Source organism: Chelonia mydas, chromosome 3, assembly GCF_015237465.2.
Source record: "Chelonia mydas isolate rCheMyd1 chromosome 3, rCheMyd1.pri.v2, whole genome shotgun sequence".
Taxonomy (NCBI): domain Eukaryota; kingdom Metazoa; phylum Chordata; order Testudines; family Cheloniidae; genus Chelonia; species Chelonia mydas.
Genome location: NC_057851.1, coordinates 183,726,324 through 183,752,541, shown reverse-complemented (window position 1 = coordinate 183,752,541; position 26,218 = coordinate 183,726,324). Strand labels below are relative to the sequence as shown.

Genomic DNA, 26,218 nt, shown 5'->3' with positions numbered 1-26,218 from the left:
GCTTCTAATAACTTTTGCATTGGTTCATAGAACGGAAGTCCCTCCCATTGCTGTATTAATAAACATTAAAATGGAGCCAGAAACTTACTGCACTCAGGGGTGGCTTCTGTCCCTTCCATGTCTGCTGCTGGCTGCACAGCAGGCTGTTCTTTGGGGAGTATCAAACAGCTCCTCTGAGTGAGGCCTCAGGATGTTCTGTTGCTGCTCTTGCTCCAGAGCCTTTTCTGGAACCGGTTTCAGCAACACAGTCACTTCTCTGTTCTCACTTGATGCCTGCCACTCGCACCTGTCAGTCCCCATGCTGGATTCTGGGGCTAACAGGTCACCATCCTGGCTGACCAGGTCATCGGTCACCACCATGGCTCTGGCTTTGGCGCAGTGCTCAGCATCCAGTCAAACTCATCATAAAATGAGCATGATGTTGGTGAGTTACCTGTGGTTCTGGTCCCTGGTTTTCCTTTACTCAATCGTGAGCTGCTTACTCTGCTCCCTGTGCTGGTCACAAGGTGGGAAATTTGCAACGCTGCTAACCTCTTTGCTATTTGCTGGTATACACGGTCTGCTTCCATTTCCGTGAAGTGGAGATTCTTGGGCTAGAGAGGACAAAGGAAATTGACTCATGGGATTGTGGAATATTTTTGGTGGGTTTCCAGGACTCAAGTTGAGGGGTGGGAGGGGAGGGCTGCGTCAACACTGCAAAACAATAGGGCTCGAACCCTAGGTCCCAGCTTGACTCGGGCTCAAACCCTTCAGCCCTGCAGGATCCTAGGACCCTAGGTTTGAGCCCAAGACTGAGAGATTTGTGTGTAGATGGAGAGGGGATTTGGGCTGAAGCCAGAGTCTGAGCCCAGGCTTACATTGCAGTGTAGATAGACGCTAAGATATCTGGATTCAAACCCTGCTCTTCATGTGATGGTCTTATCCTGCTTACAGATGGCCACATAATTGCTGTGGGGAAAGCCACATCCCAGATGTATGTTCAGTTTGCCACTCCTTTTCCTCCAGAAACGAAGTCCATAGACCTTCATTTCAGACTGCCTCTACTAGAGCAGTCTATGCTGATTTGGAGGAAACTGAAACTACCAAACCACCCTCGGCTAGTGTCCCCTCGAGAAGGCAGCCCACACTGTGGTCCAGTAGCGGAAAAAGGCAGCAAAGAAGGCACTGAGATCCACTGGCACCAGCAGCCTTGACACCAGTCCAGTATTGTCAGACCTGGACAATTCCCCCAACACCATAGACAGTCATTGAGAGGCAGGGCCAGAAATAAAGCTCCAAACATCACATGGGTCTATCTTAGTAGGAGGTTCGTAAACACCAGTCTTCCAGAGACACAACCTCAAAGCCCTCTGTGGCTTCAAGGACTAGAGAGACAAGCTCTGCTGGCAGAACACACAGAAAGAATGTCCTGACACTGATCTTGATGCCAACATCTATACCTTCCAGCTCTAGCGCCAAGGATTGAACCCATCACTGCCACAACATATATATTGGAGGGGGTGTATCCCCACCTGAGACATCCTCAGCATAGAAACTATTGTTGGCGCTGGCTCCCCTAGGACTAAGATCATGTTGTACTCTATCACCTCTGTTCAAGGAAGTATGCTCCTTGTGACCATTGGCCATTTGTTCTCACCAGCATCGAGCAGGGAGCCATCTCCCCTGTGATTGGGAGAGGATCCAACAGAAAATACTGGGGGCTCCCTATTCAGTGCTCCACCACAAGTGAAACACAAGTGGCAGTGGACTGGCCAAACTCAACCCAGCCAGTACCCATACAACATGCTGCCCTGCCCATACTGGGGACTACCTTTACTCCTGTCTCAAAGCAGATTCCCCCTCCCACTTGTTACTAAAAAGTTCTAGCAGAATCATGAACTAGACCTTCCATGCTGGAGCCAGATTTCAGTCTCTTTGAACAGGTTGAGATGGCACTGGCGGTGCTTCAGCAGTTGTCATCACTGGTTGAGGCAATGACATCAGTTACAATACTGCCACCAGACTATTTCAAGAGTGTTCCAGGACCTCCTGGAACAGATTGACCCAGATTGGAGAGATTCTGGATCCCAAGACCTTGGTGATTCTAGGTAATATTCTGTAAGCTCTTTGACATCCTGAAATTAACTCCAACTGGGATTTCCCTCCCCATTAGTGGGGGCTATGCTCAACCCAGCATAGGAACTTTGGCAGATCCTGGCCACTTTCCCTTCTACATCAAAGAGGGCAGAAAAATGGTACTTAAAACATTTTATGGCCATCCTCATACAGGGTCACTAGTGGTATCTGTGGAAGAAGAAAAATAAACATTAAGGGCACACCGAAAGAGGAGACCATAAGTGGAATCTTTTCAGACACAAGTAATATTCTTCCACCTCTCTACACTTAGAATCATAGAATATCAGGGTTGGAAGGGACCTCAGGAGGTCATCTAGTCCAAACCCCTGCTCAAAGCAGGACCGATCCCCAACTAAATCATCCCAGCCAGGGCTTTGTCAAGCCTGACCTTAAAAACTTCTAGAGAAGGAGATTCCACCACCTCCCTAGGTAACGCATTCCAGTGTTTCACCACCCTCCTAGTGAAAAAGTTTATCCTAATATCCAATCTAAATCTCCCCCACTGCAACTTGAGACCATTACTCCTTGTTCTGTCATCTGCTACCACTGAGAACAGTCTAGAGCCATCCTCTTTGGAACCCCCTTTCAGGTAGTTGAAAGCAGCTATCAAATCCCCCCCTCATTCTTCTCTTCTGAAGACTAAACATCCCCAGTTCCCTCAGCCTCTCCTCATAAGTCATGTGTTCCAGTCCCCTAATCATTTTTGTTGCCCTCCGCTGGACTCTTTCCAATTTTTCCACATCTTTCTTGTAGTGTGGGGCCCAAAACTGGACACAGTACTCCAGACGAGGCCTCACCAATGTTGAATAGAGGGGAACGATCACGTCCCTCGATCTGCTGGCAATGCCCCTACATATACATCCCAAAATGCCATTGGCCTTCTTGGCAACGAGGGCACGCTGTTGACTCGTATCCAACTTCTCGTCCACTGTAACCCCTAGGTCCTTTTTTGCAGAACTGCTGCCGAGCCATTCGGTCCCTAGTCTGTAGCGGTGCATTGGATTCTTCCGTCCTAAGTGCAGGACTCTGCACTTGTCCTTGTTGAACCTCATCAGATTTCTTTTGGCCCAATCCTCCAATTTGTCTAGGTCCCTCTGTATCCTATCTCTACCCTCCAGCGTATCTACCACTCCTCCCAGTTTACTGTCATCTGCAAACTTGCTGAGGGTGCAATCCACACCATCCTCCAGATCATTTATGAAGATATTGAACAAAAGCGACCCCTGGGGCACTCCACTTGATACCGGCTGCCAACTAGACATGGAGCCATTGATCGCTACCCTTTGAGCCCGACAATCTAGCCAGCTTTCTATCCACCTTATAGTGCATTCATCCAGCCCATACTTCTTTAACTTGCTGGCAAGAATACTGTGGGAGACAGTGTCAAAAGCTTTGCTAAAGTCAAGGAACAACACGTCCACTGCTTTCCCTTCATCCACAGAGCCAGTTATCTCGTCATAGAAGGCAATTAGATTAGTCAGGCATGACTTGCCCTTGGTGAATCCATGCTGACTGTTCCTGATCACTTTCCTCTACTCTAAGTGCTTCAGAATTGATTCCTTGAGGACCTGCTCCATGATTTTTCCAGGGACTGAAGTGAGGCTGACTGGCCTGTAGTTCCCAGGATCCTCCTCCTTCCCTTTTTTAGAGATGGGCACTACATTAGCCTTTTTCCAGTCATCTGGGACCTCCCCGCCATGAGTTTTCAAAGATAATGGCCAGTGGGAGTTGGCATCCGCCAACTCCTTAAGCACTCTCGGATGCAACGCATCCGGCCCCATGGACTTGTGCATGTCCAGCTTTTCTAAATAGTCCTGAACCACTTCTTTTTCCACATAGGGCTGGTCACCTTCTCCCCATGCTGTGCTGCCCAGTGCAGTAGTCTGGGAGCTGACCTTTTTCGTGAAGACAGAGGCAAAAAAAACATTGAGTACATTAGCTTTTTCCACATCCTCTGCCACTAGGTTGCCTCCCTCATTCAGTAAGGGGCCCACACTTTCCTTGACTTTCTTCTTGTTGCTAACATACCTGAAGAAACCCTTCTTGTTACTCTTAACATCTCTTGCTAGCTGCAACTCCAGGTGTGATTTGGCCTTCCTGATTTCACTCCTGCAAGCCCGAGCAATATTTTTATACTCATCCCTGGTGATTTGTCCAATCTTCCACTTCTTGTAAGCTTCTTTTTGGTATTTAAGAGCAGCAAGGATTTCACTGTTAAGCCAAGCTGGTCGCCTGCCATATTTATTATTCTTTCTACACATCAGGATGGTTTGTCCCTGTAACCTCAATAAGGATTCTTTAAAATACAGCCAGCTCTCCTGGACTCCTTTCCCCCTCATGTTATTCTCCCAGGGGATCTTGCCCATCAGTTCCCTGAGGAGGTCAAAGTCTGCTTTTCTGAAGTCCAGGGTCTGTATTCTGCTACTCTCCTTTCTTCCTTGTGTTAGGATCCTGAACTCGACCATTTCATGGTCACTGCCTCTCAGGTTCCCATCCACTTTTGCTTCCCGTACTAATTCTTCCCGGTTTGTGAGCAGCAGGTCAAGAAGAGGTCTGCCCCTAGTTGGTTCCTCCAGCACTTGCGCCAGGAAATTGTCCCCTACATTTTCCAAAAACTTCCTGGATTGCCTGTGCACCGCTGTATTGCTCTCCCAGCAGATATCAGGGTGATTGAAGTCTCCCATGAGAACCAGGGCCTGCGATGTATTAACTTCTGCGAGTTGCCGGAAGAAAGCCTCATCCACCTCATCCCCCTGGTCTGGTGGTTTATAGTAAACTCCCACCACGACATCACCCTTGTTGCTCACACTTCTAAACTTAATCCAGAGACTCTCAGGTTTTTCTGCAGTTTCATACTTGAGCTCTGAGCAGTCATACTGCTCTCTTACATACAGTGCAACTCCCCCACCTTTTCTGCCCTTCCTGTCCTTCCTGAACAGCTTATATCCATCCATGACAGTACTCCCGTCATGTGAGTTATCCCACCAAGTCTCTGTTATTCCAATCACATCATAATTCCTTGACTGTGCCAGGACTTCCAGTTCTCCCTGCTTGTTTCCCAGGCTTCGTGCATTTGTATATAGGCACTTGAAGTAACCTGCTGATCGCCCCTCTTTCTCAGTATGAGGCAGGAGCCCCCCCCCCCCACGCGCTCCTGCTCGTGCCTCCTCCCAGTATCCCACTTCCCCACTTACCTCAGGGCTTTGGTCTCCTTCCCCCGGTGAACCTAGTTTAAAGCCCTCCTGACTAGGTTAGCCAGCCTGCTTGCGAAGATGCTCTTCCCTCTCTTCATTAGGTGGAGCCTGTCTCTGCCTAGCACTCCTTCTTGGAACAGCATCCCATGGTCAAAGAATCCAAAGCCTTCTCTCCGACACCACCTGCGTAGCCATTTGTTGACTTCCACAGTTCGACGGTCTCTACCCAGGCCTTTTGCTTCCACGGGGAGGATGGACGAGAACACCACTTGCACCTCAAACTCCTTTATCCTTCTTCCCAGAGCCACGTAGTCCGCAGTGATCTGCTCAAGGTCATTCTTGGCAGTATCATTGGTGCCCACATGAAGAAGCAGGAAGGGGTAGCGATCTGAGGGCTTGATGAGTCTCGGCAGTCTCTCCGTCACATCGCGAATCTTAGCTCCTGGCAAGCAGCAGACTTCTCGGTTTTCCTGGTCGGGGCGGCAGATAGATTACTCAGTCCCCCTGAGGAGAGAGTCCCCGACCACCACCACCCGCCTCCTTCTCTTGGGAGCGGTGGTCGTGGAACCCCCAACCCCAGGACAGTGCATCCCATGCCTTCCAATCGGTAGAGTCTCCTTCTGCTCCCTTCCCTCAGACGTATCATCTGGTCCACTCTCCGCATTAGTACCTGTGGAGAGAACATGAAAACGGTTACTTATCTGTATCTGCCCTGCTGGTACATGGACGTTCCCCTTTTTTCTTCTGGAGGTCACATGATGCCAAATTTCTTCACCATCCTTCTGTCCCCGATGTGCAGCCTGCTCTGAATCTTCAGAACCTTGTGCCCGTAGAAGCCTATCCTGACATCCGTCCAGGAAATCTTCAGTTTCTCTTATGCAACGCAGGGTCGATACCTGTTGCTCCAGACCTTGAACCTTCTCTTCCAGTATGGAGACCAGCTTGCACTTTGTACAGACAAAGTCGCATCTGTCCTGTGGAAGAAAGACAAACATAGCACATCCAGTGCAGGTCACAACAGCTGAACACCCCCCATCCATATTACCTTCCTTCTACGAGCTTCCTCTGGAGTTGTAATTACTCAGAGAATCCGGCAAGATGTAAGCCTCAGTGGGCTCTCCCCAGACGAACTCTCAGGCAAACTCCTTTTGTTAGCTGCTCTGCTGTTCGCTGCTCAGCTGGTTCGCAACTGACTGGCTTTTTGTGCAGTCAGGCCCACTTAAGGCTCACCTGGAACAAAGCACACCCAGTTCCCGCCCTTTTCAAACAACCAATCAAGCACACAGCACACAGTCACACTGTCCTCACAACAAACACTCAGATACTCACCAACACAGCCTCCTTAATGCAGCCCTTAGCGTACCCCCTCTCAGGCAGATCCCAGGCAAACTCCTTTTGTTAGCTGCTTTGCTGTTCGCTGCTCAGCTGGTTCGCAACTGACTGTATCTCAAACTACCAGGCTGTCTTACATGAAACAGAATTTTCTTATTTGAGAGAGAATTACCTCCTCCTTAATCAGAATCCCACAGGAAACTGAGGAATTGAAAGACGTTATAAAGGAAGGCCAGATGGTTACAAAACCAGCTTTACAAATAGCCATGGATACATCAGACCTGACTGCCAGGTCAATGGTTGCTGCTTTCACCATGAAATGAGCCTCCTGATTATGAGTGTCTAACATCCCTAAGGAGGTGCAGTACACCATTGGGGAGTTTGCTGTTTGTGGGATGGAGTTCTTCAGCAACTGAATGTATGAGGAATTCCATTCACTTAAAGATTCTAGGGTCATGCTATGATCACTAGCAATTTATACTTATCTCTCTGCTGTAGGCCCTACAAGTACCAGCCTCAACAGAAATGAAGAACACCATCATACTCTGAGTCCACAACCTGAGAACTCACCCAGAAAGAGACCCCAGTACTCCAAGAGATGCCCTCCTTTGTCATGCACCCAACACCACCTTAGAGGTAGCAGGTTTGATGGGAATGTTTGGAGCCACACTTGAGGCAAAGTGAAGCCTATTATGATCTTCAGAAGCTGCCTTGCCCCTTTCCACTGGGTTTCTTCACACTACACACAGTCAATCTGTGGAACTCTCTGCCAGAGGATGTTTTGAAAGCAAAGACTATAACAGGTGTGACAAGGTCGGGCCAGATGGCCGCAGGAGAGTAATAGAAGGCAGATATATTAGCCCCAGGTTAATCAGGTCCCCTTTCCCTGGGTAAGGTAACAGAACAATCAGGAACCTTCTGGAGACAATTAAGACCCGGAGTAGAGAGCGGGCCCGGGTTCCCCCCAAACCTCCCAACTTCTGACACAAGTCAGACACAGGAAGAGTCGAACTGGACTGTGGGTTCAGAAAAATGGCCAAGCTGAGGGCTGCCGTGAAGCTCCAAGGCGAGCAAATACGCCAATAGGTGCAAGACCCACCAAGGTAGAGGAGGAACTTTGTCACACAGGGCTCAAAAAAGAACTACATAAATGAATGGAGGATAGGTCCATCAATGGCTATTAGACAGGATGGGCAGTGATGGTGTCCCTAGCCTCTGTTTGCCAGAAGCTGGAAATGAGCGACAGGGGATGGATCACTTGATGATTACCTGTTCTGTTCATTCCCTCTGGGGCACCTGGCATTGGCCACTGTCGGGAGAGAGGATTCTGGGCGAGATAGACCTTTGGTCTGACCCAATATGGCCATTCTTATGTCAGTGAGAGCTTATTTTCTTGAGGACAGAGTTCTGTCACTACTGTTGTTTAGTAAACTAAATAAAATCAGATTCATCATTGAGCTGATATTTTATCGGTGGGGATTCCCACAATAGACCTGTTCACCACTAAGAAGAACATCAAGTTCCAGAACTTTTGCTGCCCAGAGGGCATGAACCAGTGTTCATTTCCGGATACCTTCCTTCTACTGTGGAATTGAAGCCTCGTATATCCATTCCCCTGATTCCCAAGATGAAATCCAAAATTCAGGCAGGGCAAAGCCATGGTCATCCTTGCAGCTCCCTACTGACTGAAACAGTTTTGCCTGACAGACCTACTAGAGATGTCCCTCCATCCCCCTATCCAGCTCCCAGAATGTCTGGACCTGATATTACAGAACCACAACACTGCAACCTGAAGTCATTTAATCTGACTTCATGGATATTAGCTGGCTCAGTACCTTTGAAAGAGATCCAAGAGATCCTGATCCGGTGCAGAAAGACCTGTATATGAGAAGGATTTATTCCTCAGAATGGAAGGGGTTCTCTATATGGGCAGCCCAACACAATCCGGACCTGTTGCCGGCTCTGATCCTGAAGATCCTTGATTTCTTTTTGCGTTTAAAGCATTCTGGCCTTTTGTTCAGCTCCATTAAGGTCCACATTGCAATTGTTTAGGCTTGCTATCATCCTATACTGCTGCGCTTGGTCTTGTCTCACCTGCAGGTATTGAAGTTTCTCAATGGCCTGTTACATATTTACGCACTGGTCATGTTAATGGGCTAGTCAAGTTACTCTTACAACACAAATCCTCTAGCAGGTCGACCAGATACGCGCCCTTCCCCCCTCATCCTCCGTATCTGTCACTGCAGGTGATGATGACTCTCAGTGTACTAGAAGGCAAAAGTAAAGGTGCGAACAGAACAAGGTTTATTAAACAAAGGATTCCACAACCAATAACAGTGAACAAGCAATAAAGGACTCTGATGTTAATAAACGAATAGGCTTGAAGCCAAGGAACCCAAGCAATACAGATGGTTGGTAGGTATACAATAAAGCAAGAAAACTAATACATCACCATGTCTCTGGCGAGCATAGTACAGAACAGGATCATGCAAGGACTCAGGGACAGGAACTCGGGAATACACAGGAATAGCGCAGGAAATCAGGAATGATCGGGAACAACAGGTAAATAGGTCTTCTGCTCTTCTTATATGGTCTTTTGGTCTTGACTTGATGTCTCTGCTTGGATCACACACACTAGGTACTCGGCTGCTACTGGGGTGGACATCACAGAGTGCTGTGTGCTAAGTCCTTATATAACCTCTTGTCTCTAGGCAGATTACAGTTGTTACATATGATCAATTACTGCCTTAATTTCAAAAGGGCACCAACTTAACAAACAAGAAGAGGTACCAACATGGAGGCCAAACAACAACCCTGGAAAAATAAAATAGCGATTTAGGAATTGGCCTTACAGTCAGAGAATCTACATTTGCATGAATTGCAAGGGGACTGTGGGAGACTCTTGACCACTCCGTCCTTTGTGCCCTCAGAGTAGTGTGAGGAAGCACAAAGCACATGCACAACCCCCATGGCAATTGGTGTTCAAAAGATACTGAGATTGTGGACATCAGGCATATGCACATGTACCGTGGGATCCAACATGATGATAACATCTCAAAGAACCACAGTTACTGTAGGGCAGAGGTAGTCAATAGGCAGACCGAGGGCCAAATCTGAACTTCCAGACACTTTCAGTGGACCGTACAGGCTGGAGCCGTGTGGCGCCATGGCTGCTCCCCAGCCGGGGTCTAACAGCTGGGCTGGGCTGCAGGGCACAGTGTGTCCTTGGCGGCTGCTTGTGCAGCCGCAGCCACACTGGCAGTAGCACAGGGATGTGTGGGGGAAGCAGTGACACACCCTTCCCCCCGTGAGCAGCTTATTGTGTCTCCACTACGCCCTGTCTCTCCAATCAGGGAACGATGTGGTGTCACATGCTCACTCTACAGCTCAATCAGAGGGCAGTTCTGTCTGGGCCCTAATTCAAATTCTTCTCTGCTTTCCCTGGAGACAGCGGGGCTGGCTGGACTATGGAGCGGCCTTGGGCCCTACTGGGGCAACCTGGCTGGTAAGTGCCTGACAGGGTCCCGCATCCACTTGTGGGGGGGCATCGAGTTTAGCACAGCACACCCCCCACTCGGACTCCTCCCGCCTAGCCTCATGTCCCCCCGCCCCCAAGCGGTCCACGGTATCCCCACCCTGGCCTAGTGTCCTTCCCACCCCCATCCTTCGGGGCTGGTCCACAGAGCCCCCTCCCGCCCCAACTGGCCTCTTTTCCTCCCCAGTCTGCCTCCGGTCATCCGCTTCTGCAACATCCTGGCCTCCCCACATCTCCCCATGGCTACTCTCTGGAGTCTCCTTGTTTCCTACCAGTACCAGAGTCTCTTTCCCTCCCTCTGCTATCCCAGTCCCCAAAGGGGCATCGCCCCACTAGCTGGATCAAAGTCCAACAGCTTCACTGCTTGGCTCTGAGCTCAGAAGTACTCACACACACCCACACCCTCCTTTGCTGCATATATCCCAGCTCATACCAATTCCTTTTCCTCCAGCCCACATCTCTGCCACTTGGCTCAGTTGGGGGCACAGGACCATCTGGAGGAAGAAGGGGGCGTGGCAACGGCAGGTGGCTCAAGCCAGCCCAGTGCATCCCATTTTCAGTTTAGGGAAATAAGGTCACCCTACTGACAGGTCAGGTGGGGAGCTGGCAGGAAATTGGTTGTGCAATCAGGAGCTATGGAGAGGAGCTGGGTAGCTGTGTGGGTGTCTGGATCTTGACTATACCTTGACCAAGAAATTTGAACCGTGACAAAAAATAAGGTACTACCCCAGCTGTAAATAAGTGTTCTGTGCATCTGTTACACCACTGTTAAACCTGAGTAAAGGTATTCTAATAATTAGTGGATATAAATTGTATATTAAGTAGTAATATTTATTCTTCTTCAAGTGCTTGCTCATGTGTATTCCACAGTAGGTGTGCGCGTGTGCCGCGTGCACCGGTGCCGGAAGTTTTTCCCTTAGCAGTACCCATAGGGGAGGAGCACCGCTGCGACCCCTGGAGTGGCGCCTCTGTATTGTGCTATAAGGGGAGCCGAGAGCTCCCCCCACCCTCAGTTCCTTCTTGCCGCCAGTGAAGGTGCATCGGAACTTCTTGCTCCAGCGTTGCTGCAGCCTTTCCAGTTGATCTTAGTGGTACCTTTAGCTAGTTGTTAGTAACTCGTGGAAAGTAGTTTCTCAGTTGTTAGAGTGGGCCCGGGGCATGCCCCGTGCTCCAGGCTTCAAGTTGTGCGACTCCTGTCACTGTTCCATGCCAAGGAGTGATCCGCATGCTGAGTGTCTCCGCTGCTTGGGCGAAACTCATGTGAGTGAACACTGTAAGATCTGCAGGTCTTTCAAGCCGCGAACTAAGAAGGAGAGAGGCATCTGGTTTTGTGCTCTCTTCATCGAATCGGCGCTCGCTCCAACTCCAGTACCCCGTGTGGACTCGGCACTGGGTGTTGCATCGTCGGTGCGCAGTGAAGCCCACTCCACTAGTCGGCACCGTTCCCCTTCCAAGAAACAAAGGAAGAGCTCGACTTCGCAGCGGCTCTGAGAGAAGGAAGTGGGAGAGCCTGGTCCTGTATTGGGCAGCCCTCGGTCCCCCCGGGCTCAAAACCTCCGACTCGGGCTGAGCGGAGTAGCCCGGCAGCGTCGACATCTGCCTCTCCCGCGGTCAGGATGCCATCAACGCTGGAGGCTCTGCAGGCCACATGAGACATTCTGAGCTTGCCGGTGCCTGGGACGCCACCAGTGGCGGGCCCCCGGTCCCGAGGCAAACCGCAGCTGGGCGCTCGACAGGCCTCCCCAGCACAGTGCAGCTCTCACTCTGAAGACGGCTCTATACCTTGTTCGGTACGCAGCGACCGGTCCACTTGCAGTTCGTGTCCACCACCCTCGACGCCAACCAGGATTCCATCTGGGCAGGAGTCCCCGGGTCCCTCCATTGCATGCAGCAGCGCGCTCAGGCCCTGAGATAGGCAGGCGCTCCTCTTCACGATGCAGCTATCGTAGCCGGTCTTGGCACGACTGACGTCGACGCTGGAGCTCCCGCTCTGTCAGGCGCCGCACACAGGGCTCCTGCCGCCCGTCACCTGCACCGCAGCTCCAGGCGCCGCAGCGAGTCTCGAGACAGTACTTCCGGCGGGTACCGGTCCTTGATGTCGAGGTCCCAGTCCCGTGGAAGACAGCATCATAGGCACCGCCACTCCCACTGTTCCTACGGTACCATTCGGTCGGTGGTGACCTTGGCCTCGGCACCCAGCCGCCCCTCGCTGGGCCGTACCGCTCAGCCGGACCAGATAGCGCCACCGGGCCCGCAGCATGGACAGTGGCAAGGGGCCCCATGGCAGGGACAGTGGTGTCAATGGGCACCGTGGCTGCTGATGCCCACTCAGGCGGGAACCCGCTCAGTGGCCGGGACATCCGAGGGCCCGTCGGCTTCGTTATCTAGGTAGAGGGACAAGTCAACAGGTCATGAGTCATCTGCTCTGTGCCTGGACTCCGACCTGGGGGTTGATCCCCCGGCACAGGCTGAGGCCCACAGCCCTGTGCTGGCCTCCTCTCCTGCACCGGATGACACCATCACGGCACCGCCGCGCTCTGCTCCACAGGAAGACTTCAGGACGCATCAAGACCTGCTAAAGCGGGCGGCGTCGAGCCTCCAGCTGCAGGCCGAGGAGATGGAGGGCCTGTCCGATTCCCTCTTTAATGTACTGTCCCCCTCGGTGCCGGGCTGTGTGGCTTTACCCCTTCACCAAGGAGTAGCCAACAACTCCAATGCCTTGTGGCTAACTCCTGCCTCTTTGGCCCTGATTTCCAAGAAGGCTGAGAGGAAGTATTTCTTTCCAGCCAAGAACCACAAATACCTCTACTTTTACCCAGCACCTAACTCTCTCGTAGTGGAATCTGTGAACCACCGGGAGTGGCAGGGCCAGCCCGCGCCCACCCCCAAGAAAAAGACGCCAGGAGACTAGACTCTTTTGGTAGAAAACTTTAGTCCTCTTTGAGTTTTCATCTCAGGGTGACCAACCATCAGGCCTTACTGAGCCGATGTGATTTTAATTTGTGGGAGTCCCTGCCCAAAGGTCGAGCCACTCCTCTCAGAGCGGGATAGGAAGGACTTTAAGGCATTGGTGGACGAGGGGGCGACAGCAGCCAAAGCTGCCCTGCAGGCAGCGTCGGACACGGCAGATACGGCAGCTCGCTTGATGGTCTCCACAATCTCCAAGCGCAGGGCCTCCTGTCCAGGCTTTCGGCGGAGGCCCAGTCCCTCATGCAGGACCTGTTGTTCAATGGGAAAGCCCTGTTCACCGAACAGATGGACGTCAGGCTGCACGGGATGAAAGACTCTCGCACCACCCTGCAGACCTTGGGCCTATACGTCCCTCTGGCTAAGGACAAGGCCAAACCGCAGACGTCTGCTCACCCTGCACAGAACAGATGTGAGCCCCCTTACAAGAGGCTGAGAGACCAAAAGCACTGGCCTCAATGACAGTCCCGCTCTGCCCCACAGCCTGGGCCCTCTAAGGGCAAGATGCAGGGAATGAGGCAGTTTTGACTATTTGCAGGGGGGCACCAGGGTAGTTGTCATGGAAACCTCCCTACTAATAAAGTTTGTGTTTGGCAACCAATTGTCTGCCTTCCATGGGGAATGGTCACGAATAACCTCGGACCGCTGGGTCCTCAGCACCATTTCCAAGAGCTACACATTGCAGTTCAGTTCACCCCCGCCCAACCATGCCCCCGTCCCTGGTGGGCTTGGGGGACCCAGAGCACGTTCACCTCCTAGGTCAGGAGGTGGAATGACTACTACGCCTGGGGCGGTGGAGAGAGTTCCAGTAGAATTCCAGGACAGGGGCTTCTACTCCCGATATTTCCTGATCCCAAAGGCGAAAGGGGGTCTCAGGCCCATCCTAGATCTGCGGAATCTCAATCAGTTTATGGTCTGCTCCTAGTTCCCCATGGTGTTCCCTGGCTTCTGTTATCCCCTCCCTGAACCCGGGGGACTGGTACGTGGCCCTGGACTTTCAGGATGTGTATTTCCACATCCGTATTTTCGAAAGGTGCAGGTGCTTCCTCCGTTTCCTGGTGGGGCCCAACCACTACCAGTTCATGGTTCTCCCGTTTGGCGTATCCATGGCGCCCAGGGTATTCACAAAGTGTATGGCGATGGTGGCGGCCTACCTCAGACGAGAAGGGGTCCAGATGTTCCAATATCTGGATGATAGACTTCTCAAGGGCAACTCACGGTCTCAGGTAAGGGCGCATGTGGATCTGCTCCTGTCTACATGTGCCAGTCTCGGCCTGTTAGTAAACAAGACCAAATCAATGCTGGTCCCGGTACAGCGCATAGAATTCATAGGGCACTACTGGACTCCTTAAGGGCCACAGTCTCTCTCCCAGTGGCAGGTTTGAAACCCTCAAAGGTCTCATCGCCTCGGTCATGGCTTTTCCGGTGACAACAGCAAGGGTGTGCCTTCAGATCCTGGTACACATGGTGGCGTGCACATATGTGGTCTGCCACGCCAGGCTCCGAATGAGGCCCCTCCAGCAATGGCTAGCCTCCCACTTCTCCCAGGCACGGGACGGACTGGACAAGGTCCTCACGGTACCGATAATGGTACTACAATGGTAGTCCTCCCCGGGCAACATGCTCCAAGGGGTTCCTTTCCGGGAGACGGCCCCGTCAATAGACCCTGGTGTCCAATGCATCGGACTTGGGCTGGGGAGCTCACATAGGGAACATGCAAACCCAAGGGATGTGGTCAATCTTGGACATGTCCCTCCATATAAATATCAGGGAGCTCAGGACGATACGGTTGGCGTGTGTAGCTTTCATCACGCAGCTTCACTGCAAGGTGGTCAGAGTCCTTACGGACAACACCGCCGCGCTGTTCTACATCAACAGGCAAGGTGGGGCACGGTCGTCAGCTCTGTACCGGGAAGCTCTGAGCTTATGGGAGTTCTGTATAGCCCATGACATCTCCCTGAGGGCTTTCCACCTACTGGGCGCCCGCAATACACAGGCCTATTGCCTCAGCAGAGTTTTCTCCCCCCATTACGAGTGGTCGCTCCACTCAGAGGTCACTCACTGGCTCTTCTGAGAGTGGGGAATTCCCCACATGGACCTGTTCGCGACCTGCCAGAACCGGCGTTGCCCCCGGTTTTGTTCCGGGCGGGGTTTGGGAAGGGATGCGATCTCAGATGCCTTCCTCCTGCAGTGGTCGGATCAGCTTTTCTATGCTTTTCCACCATTTCCCCTTATAGGAAATGTTCTAGAAAAAGTGAAAACAGACAAGGCATGTATCATCCTTATTGCCCCAGCCTGGCCCCATCAACACTGGTACGGGACCCTACTGGACCTGTTGGCGGCCCCTCCGAGGAGGTTGCCGCTTTGCCCAGACCTCCTTTCCCAGAATGGGGGCTGTCTCCTTCATCCCAATCTGGCTGCTTTCCACCTGACAGCATGGCTGCTCAGGGGCTAGACGAGGAGGAGAGGAGGTGTTCCGAGGAAGTCAGGCGGGTCCTCCTGGAAGGTAGGAAGCCGTCTATATGCCGGATGTACCTGGCGAAGTGGTCCAGGTTTTCCAGGGGAGCGGGGAGTCTCCCCATTGTCCGTACCGCTCCAGCTTATCCTTGAGTACCTCGTGTCCATTAGGACCCAAGGGCTGGCAGCCGCCTCTATCAGAGTACACTTGGCGGCCATATCGGCTTTCCACCTGTCAGTGCAAGGGCACTCGGTCTTCTCCCATACTATGACCTCCCGCTTCCTGAGAGGCCTTGACCATTCTTTCCCATATGCTAGATCCCCTGTACCGCAATGGGACCTAAATCTGGTGGTGTCCCGCCCCCCGGGGCCTTCCTTTGAACCCTTGGCCACGAGTTCCTGGTCTCACCACTCCTGGAAGGTAGCCTTCCTTGTAGCAATCACGTCGGCCCAACGTGTCTCAGAGCTCAGGGCCTTGACCTCGGAACCTCCATATATGGTCTTCCACAAGGATAAGGTCCAACTTCGCCCACACCCTGCATTCCTCCCAGAGATGGTTTCCGCCTTCCATATGGAACAGGACATCTTCCTTTCTGTGCTCTGTCCCAAGCCCCATTCTTTCAATGGGGAACGCCGCCTCCACACGCTCGATGTGCGCAGGGCACTGGCCTTCTACCTGGATTGGACTAAACCGTTCCATAAATCCTCGCAACTCTTCGTTGCCTCAGCCGAGCATATGAAGGGGCAGCCTGTTTCCACCCAGCGCCTTTCTCACTGGATCACCTCGTCCATATGCACGTGCTAAGATCTGGCAGGGGTTCCCCCGCCATCGATCGTCAGGGTGCACTCAATGAGGGCTCAGGCCTTGTCGGCTGCCTATGTAGCCCATGTCCCTATCCAGGACATCTGTAGGGCTGCCACCTGGTCTTCAGTGCACACGTTTGCTGCGCATTATGCAATCGTTTCCCAAACTAGGGATGATGCCGGGTTCAGCAGAGCAGTACTACGTCCCAGGAACTCATGAACTCCTACCCACCTCCAACAGATATAGCTTGGAATCACCTACTGTGGAATACACATGAGCAATCACTCGAAGAAGAAAAGACAGTTACCTGTTCAGTAACTGGTGTTCTTCGGGATGTGTTGCTCATGTCTATTCCACATCCCGCCGTCCTTCCCCTCTTTTGGAGTTGTCTGGCAAGAAGGAACCAAGGGTGGGGGGAGCTCGCGGCTCCCCTTATAGCGCGATATAGAGGCGCCACTCCAAGTGTCGCAGGGGTGCTCCCCCTCTACGGGTACTGCTAAGGGAAAAACTTCCAGCACCGGTGCACATGGCGCGCACACACACCTACTGTGGAATAGACATGAGCAATACATCTCGAAGAACACCAGTTACAGAACAGGTAACTGTCTTTTGTGTCACACAGTTTGTATTATGGTTTAAGTAAATGATTTTTATTTTTCATATATTGTAGCTAAGATTCATCATATACGTTTTTAGCAAACTAAATTTAAGTGACTGTTTGAAACCCTCTGGTACATATATTTCTTTCATTTATATGTAAGTAAGTTATATTAAACAATTTATTTTGGACATACTTTTGAGGCCTACCCCTCCACCCTTTAAGTAGAATACTCAGTAAATAATTACATTCATTTAATTCAGAGGAGAATATATTATCAACTGCTTTGAAAAATAGCCTTTAATTATTTGCTATAAAATTTAAGTCGTTGTTTAAAATACTGTGTAAATTTGTCAACAGTATGTTAAATTGAAAAATCTTGACTCTTCTTGAAGAATTTGTTGATGGATATCTGGGTGTGCCTTAAACTTTTTTATATATTCTAATACTGCAGACTTCAGTGCCCTTTATTTCCCTGAAGTATTGGTTAGATTGAAAAGACACTTTCAGTTTGTGTTTGCTATCTTTATTCACTATTTCATATCTCTACTTGTTTTTTATTCCATTTATTCGCTGTTTACTTTCTTCCTGTTGAAAGCTCTTTGCACATCTGAAGCCTGTTCTATAGACACATTTATGGCACCACAATATATAAATACAAATTAAGAACGACACGAAAGCTTTCAGTTTACAAAGAAACTGAGGAGTGAAAAGTACTGTGTAGCAGTGTCCTCTGAATCATTCACCTCAGCAGCTTAGCTTTGTTGTTTTGACTTCCAGTTTCTGTGGAGGTTGCCAACCAAAGCTAACAGTGCTATGGGCCTCCTGTGTTTGATAGGAATACTGGATATCAAAGTATTCCTCTATAATTAAATTTTGCTAGTGTTTAAAGTGTAGCATTAGCAGTAAGGCTTACAGGAGGGTTATGTTTGTGGATCATGACCTTTCCCCCCAGTCTGAGAGATTTGGGCTGCATCTCCCTTTGAATCATACTGAAAGCAGTTCATACTTTTCCAGGGGGCTCTAAGGCTTCGTCACATCACTTCCAGCCTCATGCCAGATTGTCTGCCTCAGGCCATGCATACAGAGTTGACCCATCATTCCTGCCTATTCCATTACCATGTTTACTTTTAAAGCTAAATTTTGGGGGCAGAAATGAGATGTATTCTCCCTTCCTCTATCCATCATCTAGGTGATGAAATTATTTTGAGGATTATATCCTATAATGCCACCTGCTGACCTCATTTCTTCCATTTGTTTCTATCTCCTCAGTAAAGTAGGCTAAAAATCCTAGGTGAAAGGCTAAGAGGTACTCCATTTGAGAGAAGGCCCTCTCAGGAGCCACAGGAAGGAGTTTTGCCATAGTTGCTCCCAGCTTAAAGACTCTTGTTTTGTCAGCAGAAAAGTTATAAAGGACAGCACATTGGGGCTCCCACACCACCCAAGGCACTTCCAGATATACCTTTGCAATGGTGGGTCAGGCCTTCTTGGAATCCAGTAGCCAGGTCCTTCCTCAATGATCAGAGAATAAGTACAAAATTCTTTCAGCTTCCTCCATCTGTCCAGTCTACCTTGAAGGTGAAATGGTAAAAAGTATCAGCCTCCACTCTCATGTTCTTAGCTGGTTAGTAGAATCCCTTGGCATTTGTTGTGACTCTTCTTTTTTTTACCAGGAGAAGGATCTGGGTAGGGCTTGATCTCCTGCATTTCCTCTCCAGTTCTACATTGGATAATGGGGGGAACACAGGGACTCAAAGCCATCCCTCTGACTTATCTCTCAAATGGGAGCACCACTTAGGACAGATTCTCAGATGTGAGGGAAAATCCTCTAAGAGGCAAAAGGAGCAAAAAGTCTGCAAAGACCAGAAAACACAAAAAATACCAAGAAGCCTTTCAGATACTCATCTTATTCCATTAGGTTCTATCTGATCCCCTGCAAAAGAGAATTGTCAGCTTCAGACCAAGGTAACACCATGCCAGAGATTAGAAGAAATTTTTTCCTCCATACACATTTAAGACAATGGGGAGAAAGGTGGTGACCACCATCGAGATTTCATCAAGGAAAAAAAAAAGCAACCAAGTCCAAGGGTAAATAACTCCATCCAAATCCAAGACAGAATTTTCCATCTATCTTCAGTCCTCCTTTGAACAAGTCATTGTGAAGGAATAGGAGACTTACAATAATGGGGAAAGGCTCAGTTAGCAAGTCATTAAATTCTACTTACTCCCTCTTCATACTTCCTAATGTTGATTCACAAGGGGTCATGGCAGAAAACTCTGCAACTCCTCTGTGCTTTTTGGGTTTATAATACATGGAAAGAAGAGCTCCTTGTTCCCTTCTTAGAGGGCCGTCCACCTTGGCTTCGAAATAGACACAAGAAGAGTCAGTTTGTCTGACAGAGCAAAGTTTCAGGAAGATCCTGATCAGGTGTCCTGCATTAGAATATCATTCGTTTTGCCTGTACACCTAGATCTTCAGGTCTCTTGCATAAAGATTACTCCGTGGGCAAGACAGTTCATGAGAGTTTCAGGGATTGCTCTTAAAAGTTCTGGAACCATTCCCAAAGAGAGGTGCAGAGCAAATTAAAGATGCCATCTAGAGTAATTAAAACCCTCAGTTCGTGAAAACAGAAGAACCATGGGGTGGTAGCATCCTCTATTCACAATCTGTATCCAAAGTCCTGACCTCAGATGTGGCAACCTTGCAGGATGGTGAGCTTACTTGGGCTGCCATGTTATACAGGAAATGTTGTCAGAAAGGCTCCAGAACATCAGCTTGCCACAGGTGAGACTTGGTCATGATAATTTTTCAACGTTTCCAGGATCGCTTGAGAAAGGATAACATCTTGGTTCAAGCACATGACACAATGACTGTGGCATACGTAAATCAGCAAGTGGGCACAAGGTCACATAGCCTCTATCTGTCTGATCAACATAAGATACAATGTACAAAAATGCAGACTAAAAATTCGCTGGCAGATACATAACTGAGAGTGGTCCTTAAGCAAGGATTGTTGCAGCTGATATTTAGGGAGCCCTCCATGTGGATCTGTTCACATCCAGTGAAAACAAAAAGGCCTGGTGGTTCTTTATTAGCTAAGACGACCAAAGGTCAATAGGAACAGTTCTTTGAGTGCTTGCTCATGTCCATTCAACTTAGGTGTGTGTGCTTGCCACATGCACCGGTGCCGGAAGTTTTTTCCCTCAGCAGTATCTGTAGGGGACCAGCTCCGGCGCCCCCTTGAATGGCACACATATACCGTGGTATATAGGGCGCCGCCAGCTCCCCCCACACTCAGTTCCTTCTTGACGCCAGTGATGGTACTGGAACTGTTGCTGCTTCAGCTAGCGCAGTTGCTTTCTTGTTTGTACGAACTCGTTAATTCTTGTATTATAGTGTATATAGTTTTCTGTTAGTGTTAGTAAATCCCTTATAGACTTCATAGCTCCCAAAACGGGACTTTGCCTCAGGACGGGGCAAGCCCCAGTCCCCAGGATTTAACAAGAGGCCCATGCCCATTAGGGATTCACACAGCAGCTGTCTGTGTTGCTTGGGCGAAGGGCACATTAGTGAAAAGTGCAAAATTTGCAATTCCTTCAAGCCAAGGACTAAGAAGGAGCATGATATTCACTTAAGAGAGCACCTTGTGGAGTCGACTCTCACCCCGGCACCAAAGCAATGCTCCGACTCGGCACCGAGCACTGTGACCTCAGTACGCAGTGCCGCACCAGGTCCTTCCACTGACCAGCACCAGTCCCCATCTGTTGCTCCAGCTAAGAAGCCAAAGAAGATGGTGCAAGGTCGCTCTACAACCTCCCGCAAGGGAAAGGATAAGACTGGGTGTGAGCAAGGTCCCATGCTGGGCAACTCTTCACCCCTGTCGGGATCTTGGGCCCAAGGTCCGGTTGAGTGGGATAGCCCAGCCCATTCACCAGCCCCCCAGTGTAGAACAGGCCCAAGAGACTCGACTTGTTACTAGACGCCCGTAAGGTTTATTTGTCCTCTAGTCTCCAGTTGAGGGTAGCCAACCATCAGGCCCTCCTGGGACGCTATGACTTTAACATGTGGCAAGCCCCGCCTGAGGCTTCTAGGAAGGAGTTCAGGGCAATCATGGAGGAGGGCACGACTCTGGCCAGGGTGATGCTCCAGGTGGCGTTGGATGCAGCAGATACCACCACCTGAACCATGGCCTTGGTTGTCGCCATGTGCCGGGCATCGTGGCCGCTCCTCTCTGGCTTGTCCATGGAGGCTCAGCAGTTGATGCAAGACCTTCCCTTCGATGGGCAAGCCCTGTTTGCGGAACAGACAGACAATAATCTTTCCATAAGTCGACTCAGCTTTTCATCTCTACAGCTGACAGAATGAAGGGCCTCCTGATGTCCACGCAGAGGATTTCTAACTGGATCACCTCTTACATTCACACCTACTATGAGTTGGCGGGAGTCCCTCCACCGCCGATCGTCAGAGCCCACTCAACCAGAGCTCAGGCATCTTCGGCGGCCTTCCTGGCACACTTCCCAATCCAGGACATCTGTTGAGCCACGACATGCTCCTTGGCCAGAGACGATGCTGGGTTCGGCAGAGCTGTGTTGCAGTCTACACATCCGTGAACTCCTACTCATCTCCGAGGGGTACTGCTTGGGTCTCATCTAAGTTGAATGGACCTGAGCAAGCACTCAAAGAAGAAAAGACAATTATCTTTTTCCGTAACTGGTGTTCTTTAGATGTGTTGCTCATGTCCATTCCACAACCCGCCCTCTTTCCCCACTGTCGGAGTTTGCGGCAAGAAGGAACTGAGGGTCGTGAGAGCTGGCAGCACCCTATATACCGCGGCATTTGCGTGCCACTCCAAGGGGTACCAGAACTGGTCCCCTACAGCTATTGCTGAGGGAAAAACTTCTGGCACTGGTGCATGTGGCGAGCACATACATCTAAGCTGAATGGACATGAGCAACACATCTTGAAGAACACCAGTTAGGAAAAAAGTAACTGTCTTATAATGGCTCACAGATAGATGAATTGTCTCTTGTGTGTTTCCCCCTTCCTCCCCCCCCCCCCCTTTCCACTACTAGAAAAAGGGATCCAGAAGATTAAAAAGGGGATCAGATGAAAGTGGCCATGTATGCTGTGATAGTCAAACCTAATGTAGCTTTCATAGAGATCTTTATTCCATCTCCCCAGCAAGCCAGGATCTCCCATCCCAGGGTTTGCTTCTTCATCCCACTTAAGAGTAACTGGGCCTAACAGTTTGACTATTGAGCAGCAAGTCCTATAAACAACGTGGGATATTCCTCTCTGAGCTTTTTGCAAGCCTTGTGTCATTTTTGCTTACTCAGGAGTTTACACAAAGTTCTCTGATGGATGCCAAGATACAAAGATTAACTTCAAGCAATCAGGCAGTCCAGCTTCCATGGGTTTCTTTCAGGATGACTTAGGCTTGGTTTTAAGATCTTCTACCATCATTTCTGATAGTCTCACTGCTGAATAGTACTATCACTTGAATGAGCTTAAGTTTTTGGGTAGATAGCACAATGTTGTCAAGGTTCCTTAGGGTAGCATTTGTTTCCAAACCAATAATCAGACCTATCTTTCCTATCTAGAGTTTGCCCATAGTGCTTCAGATGCTCAGGTCCCACCCATTCGTGGCTTGGCCAAATCCCTGCATTCTGTGGGAGTATCTCCAGTATTAACAGGAAAAGACACAGTGTAAATGTCTCAGACTGGGGGAGAGATGATTCCCAAGAGGAAAATAACTACGTGACAAATTTTTCATTTGTCTTAACAGTTGTGTGGTATGGACCAATTCTGGGGCATTGCTTTAAGAGCACAGTCTGGTGATGTCAGTCGAGCAGCTATCCAGTATATCAATTCTTATTACATTAATGGTAAGAGTTCTCAGTTTTATTTACACGGGTATACTAAAATCCAAGGATATTGTACAAAATAATCTTAGTCATTTTTTTGTTAAAAATAAAATCTTTTAAAGAATATTAGTTTATCTTGTTTTAATCTTGAGTACTAAAACTTGCAGTTTTCAGTACATTCGGCACATAGTTACTTAAATATCTGACTTGCAGGTAAAACAGGTCTGGAAAAAGAACAAGAATTTATTAGCAAGTGTATGGAGAGCCTTATGATAGCTTCCAGTAATCTTGAGCAAGACTCCCACTCGAGTCTCACCATAATTGAAAGAGGACTTTTAATGCTAAAGACACACCTTGAAGCTTTTAGGAGAAGGTAAACAATTTCTTCAATATATTTTGAGTTGGGATTTATTGTAATTTATTTTCCTATCATTTGAAATTTGAGTTGAGTGAAATACTGAAAAACAGAGATGTAAATTACTCATTTGGTTTCCTCTGTGTAAAATGGGGATAATAATACATACTTTGCAAATATTTTGTGTGAAGCTTAGTCTGTTAAAGGTTTTTGGCAAGGAAAAAAAAGATGGTTGCCCTCTTTTGCTGTTTCATGATTAGGGCCCTATCAAATTCACAGTCCATTTTGGTCAATTTCATGGGTTTTAAAAATCTAAAATTTCAGATATTTGAATTTGAAATTTCACGTTGTTGTAACTGTAAGGGTCCTTACCCAAAAGAGGGTTGTGGAGGAGTCGTAAGGTTATTGTAGGAGGGTTGCAGTATTGCCACCCTTACTTCTGCGCTGCTACGGCTGGCAGCGTTGCCTTCATCTGGGCTACTGGAGAGCAGTGGCTGCTGGCTGAGAGCCCAGCTCTGAAGGCAGCGCCGCCGCCTGCAGCAGTTCAGAAGTAAGGATGGCATGGTATGGTATTGCCACCCTTACTTCTGCGCTGCTGCCTTCAGATCTGGGCGGCTGAAGAGTGGCAGTTGCTGGGCCAAGGCCCCAGCTCTGAAGGCAGCAGCGCAAAAGGGTTGCAATCATACCATACCATGCCATGGTGCTGCTGGTGGCAGCGCTGCTGTCAGAGCTGGGTGCCTGGCTAGCAACCGCCATTGTCTGGCCACCCAGCTCTGAAGACAGCGCAGAAGTAAGGGTGGCAATACTGTGACCCTCCCCCCACAAGAAGCTTGCCTCTCTCCCGCCTCCCCAGTTTTGGAAATGCTGATCTCCCCCATGAAATCTGTATAGTATAAGGTAAAAGTACACAAAAGACCAAATTTCACAGGGAGAGACCAGATTTCATGGTCCGTGACGCATTTTTCACAGCTGTGAATTTGGTAGGGCCCTATTCATGATGTATAAAAAAAGGTGGAAAGTGTTTCGTTTTTTGTTTTGTTTTAAACTAAAGCAATATCAGGAATACAAAGTCTTGTCTTTTTTCTTTTTGTGTTGGAATCTCTGCAGGACCAGAGAAGTGGAGCTGGGAGCTTTCTCAGCCTTCTTGTCTTCCTACTGTTTGTCAGGCTTTTGAGTTAAATAGATATTAACAAAAATATTTGGTGTTTTTATGTGTGATTTTTATATGCTTCTTAAGGTTTGCGTATCATCTGAGACAGTGGCAGATTGAAGGCACTGGTATCAGCAGTCACTTAAAGGCACTTAGTGATAAACAATCATTACCACTAAGAATTGTATGTCAGCCAGCTGGACTTCCTGACAAGGTAGTTAAAAGAACTTTGGTTTTCCAAATGGATTTTATTCCTAGATCATTATGTTTCATAACATTCATTGTTCATTCTGAAAAAATGTGTGCATTATGTTTCAGATGACTATAGAAATGTATCCTAGTGATCAAGTGGCAGATCTCAGGGCTGAGGTTACCCACTGGTATGAAAATTTGCAGAAAGAACAGATAAACCAGCAAGCTCAGCTTCAGGAGTTTGGCCAAAGCAGCCGGAAAGGAGATTTCCCTGGTAAGTTGTACAATACTCTTAGCCATAGCTTGTGCTTGGCTCATTGATCATCCATAGAGGTTGAAAGATGATGTTTATTTGACAGTAGATTAGGGTACCTGGGGAAAAATAGCAAGTATCACTGTTGGTTTTATTCCATTTGCTCCATTTATTTCATAACTAGCATCAGCCTGTCACACTTCATTATTAAACTGTGCTTTGTAAGTGTTACCATTTCTTTAAAGTAGAGAGAGAAAATTCAGAAGTAACAAGGGATATGCACTACTTACACATGGTTTTTCACATCACATGGTTTTTATTACTTGTAACTTTTCATTCTTCCCTTCCTTCCACGATTATATTCTCCTTTCCCCATTGCCATTATTCTTTTTATTCATTTTATTATGTCTTATTTAGTTAGTAAACTCCTCTGAGTGGAGTCCCATCTTATATTTTGTGAAGTGCCATGCATATTTATGACTCTGTATAGGTAAATAATTAGGACTCAGAATGTATGTTGGGCTCACAGATATGTATTTAACTGCCATTCAAGTGTGAGTTCCTTTACTGCATCTTTCAGTCTTTTTGCAACTATGTTAAAATAGTTAATTTATTACTGAACATCCTGTTGCCAAATTGATCATTTGCTTATTCTCATCTTCCTCGTTATGCTCCTTCAAAGCTCTCCTTTACCTACAGATGCCTACAAAAATTTGACATTGGTTAGGCTTCTGGTGTGCTAAGACCATAGCCTACCTTGCAGACCAATACTGTATAATAGTTTTCTTACAGTCCCAGTCTGTATCCATCTGGTGACTCTTGTTTTGTGTTTAGACCGTGAGCTCTTTGTGGCAAGGACTATTTGTTTGTTTTGTGTTTGTACAGCACCTAGTACAATGGGGTCCTGGTCCATCACTGGGGCTCCAACTAATAAATATTAATAATATTAATAATTGTATATGTTACACAAATGCTTACTTGAGGACAGGATTTGTGTGATGCAGTTGATGATACCATTTTCTCATTAAATAGAAATATTTTAATCCTTTTTTCCCTTACTTATGCCTGATGTTAAAGAAATTGATTACTTTAGCCGTGTCTGTTTAAATGGTATTGTAAAGCTTCTGCTAAACCCAGCTCCTGTTTATTAGGAAACTCTGAAATGGTTGCTCTGTCATTCTAATTAAGGTGGAAATTCAAGTTGTGTTCAACAATTCAAGTTTCAACAAAAAGCATCCTCATTCATGGTGACAGAATATGTTAATGTTTTTACTGTCCTCCTGCTTACAGGGCCAAATCCTGGCATCCTTAAGTAGTTTTTTTGACTCAGTTCTTTCACTGGGAGTTTGCCTGATTTTAGCAATTGTGTAAAAACTGAGTAAGTATTTAAGGAGTTGACC

The 26,218-nt window shown here is 48.6% G+C and overlaps 1 protein-coding gene across 7 annotated transcripts in view; it reads left to right on the top strand.

Moving 5' to 3' along the window:
• Positions 1 to 26,218, top strand: part of USP34 (ubiquitin specific peptidase 34) — a 270,160-nt gene that overhangs the window by 115,866 nt on the left and 128,076 nt on the right. For all 7 annotated transcript variants that reach the window (XM_037895996.2, XM_037895995.2, XM_043543902.1 and 4 more), the window contains 4 exons: positions 22,790 to 22,889; positions 23,082 to 23,241; positions 24,461 to 24,587; positions 24,692 to 24,839. In XM_037895996.2, the coding sequence (XP_037751924.1) occupies positions 22,790 to 22,889; positions 23,082 to 23,241; positions 24,461 to 24,587; positions 24,692 to 24,839 (535 nt within the window). The remainder of the gene's footprint in view (positions 1 to 22,789; positions 22,890 to 23,081; positions 23,242 to 24,460; positions 24,588 to 24,691; positions 24,840 to 26,218) is intronic.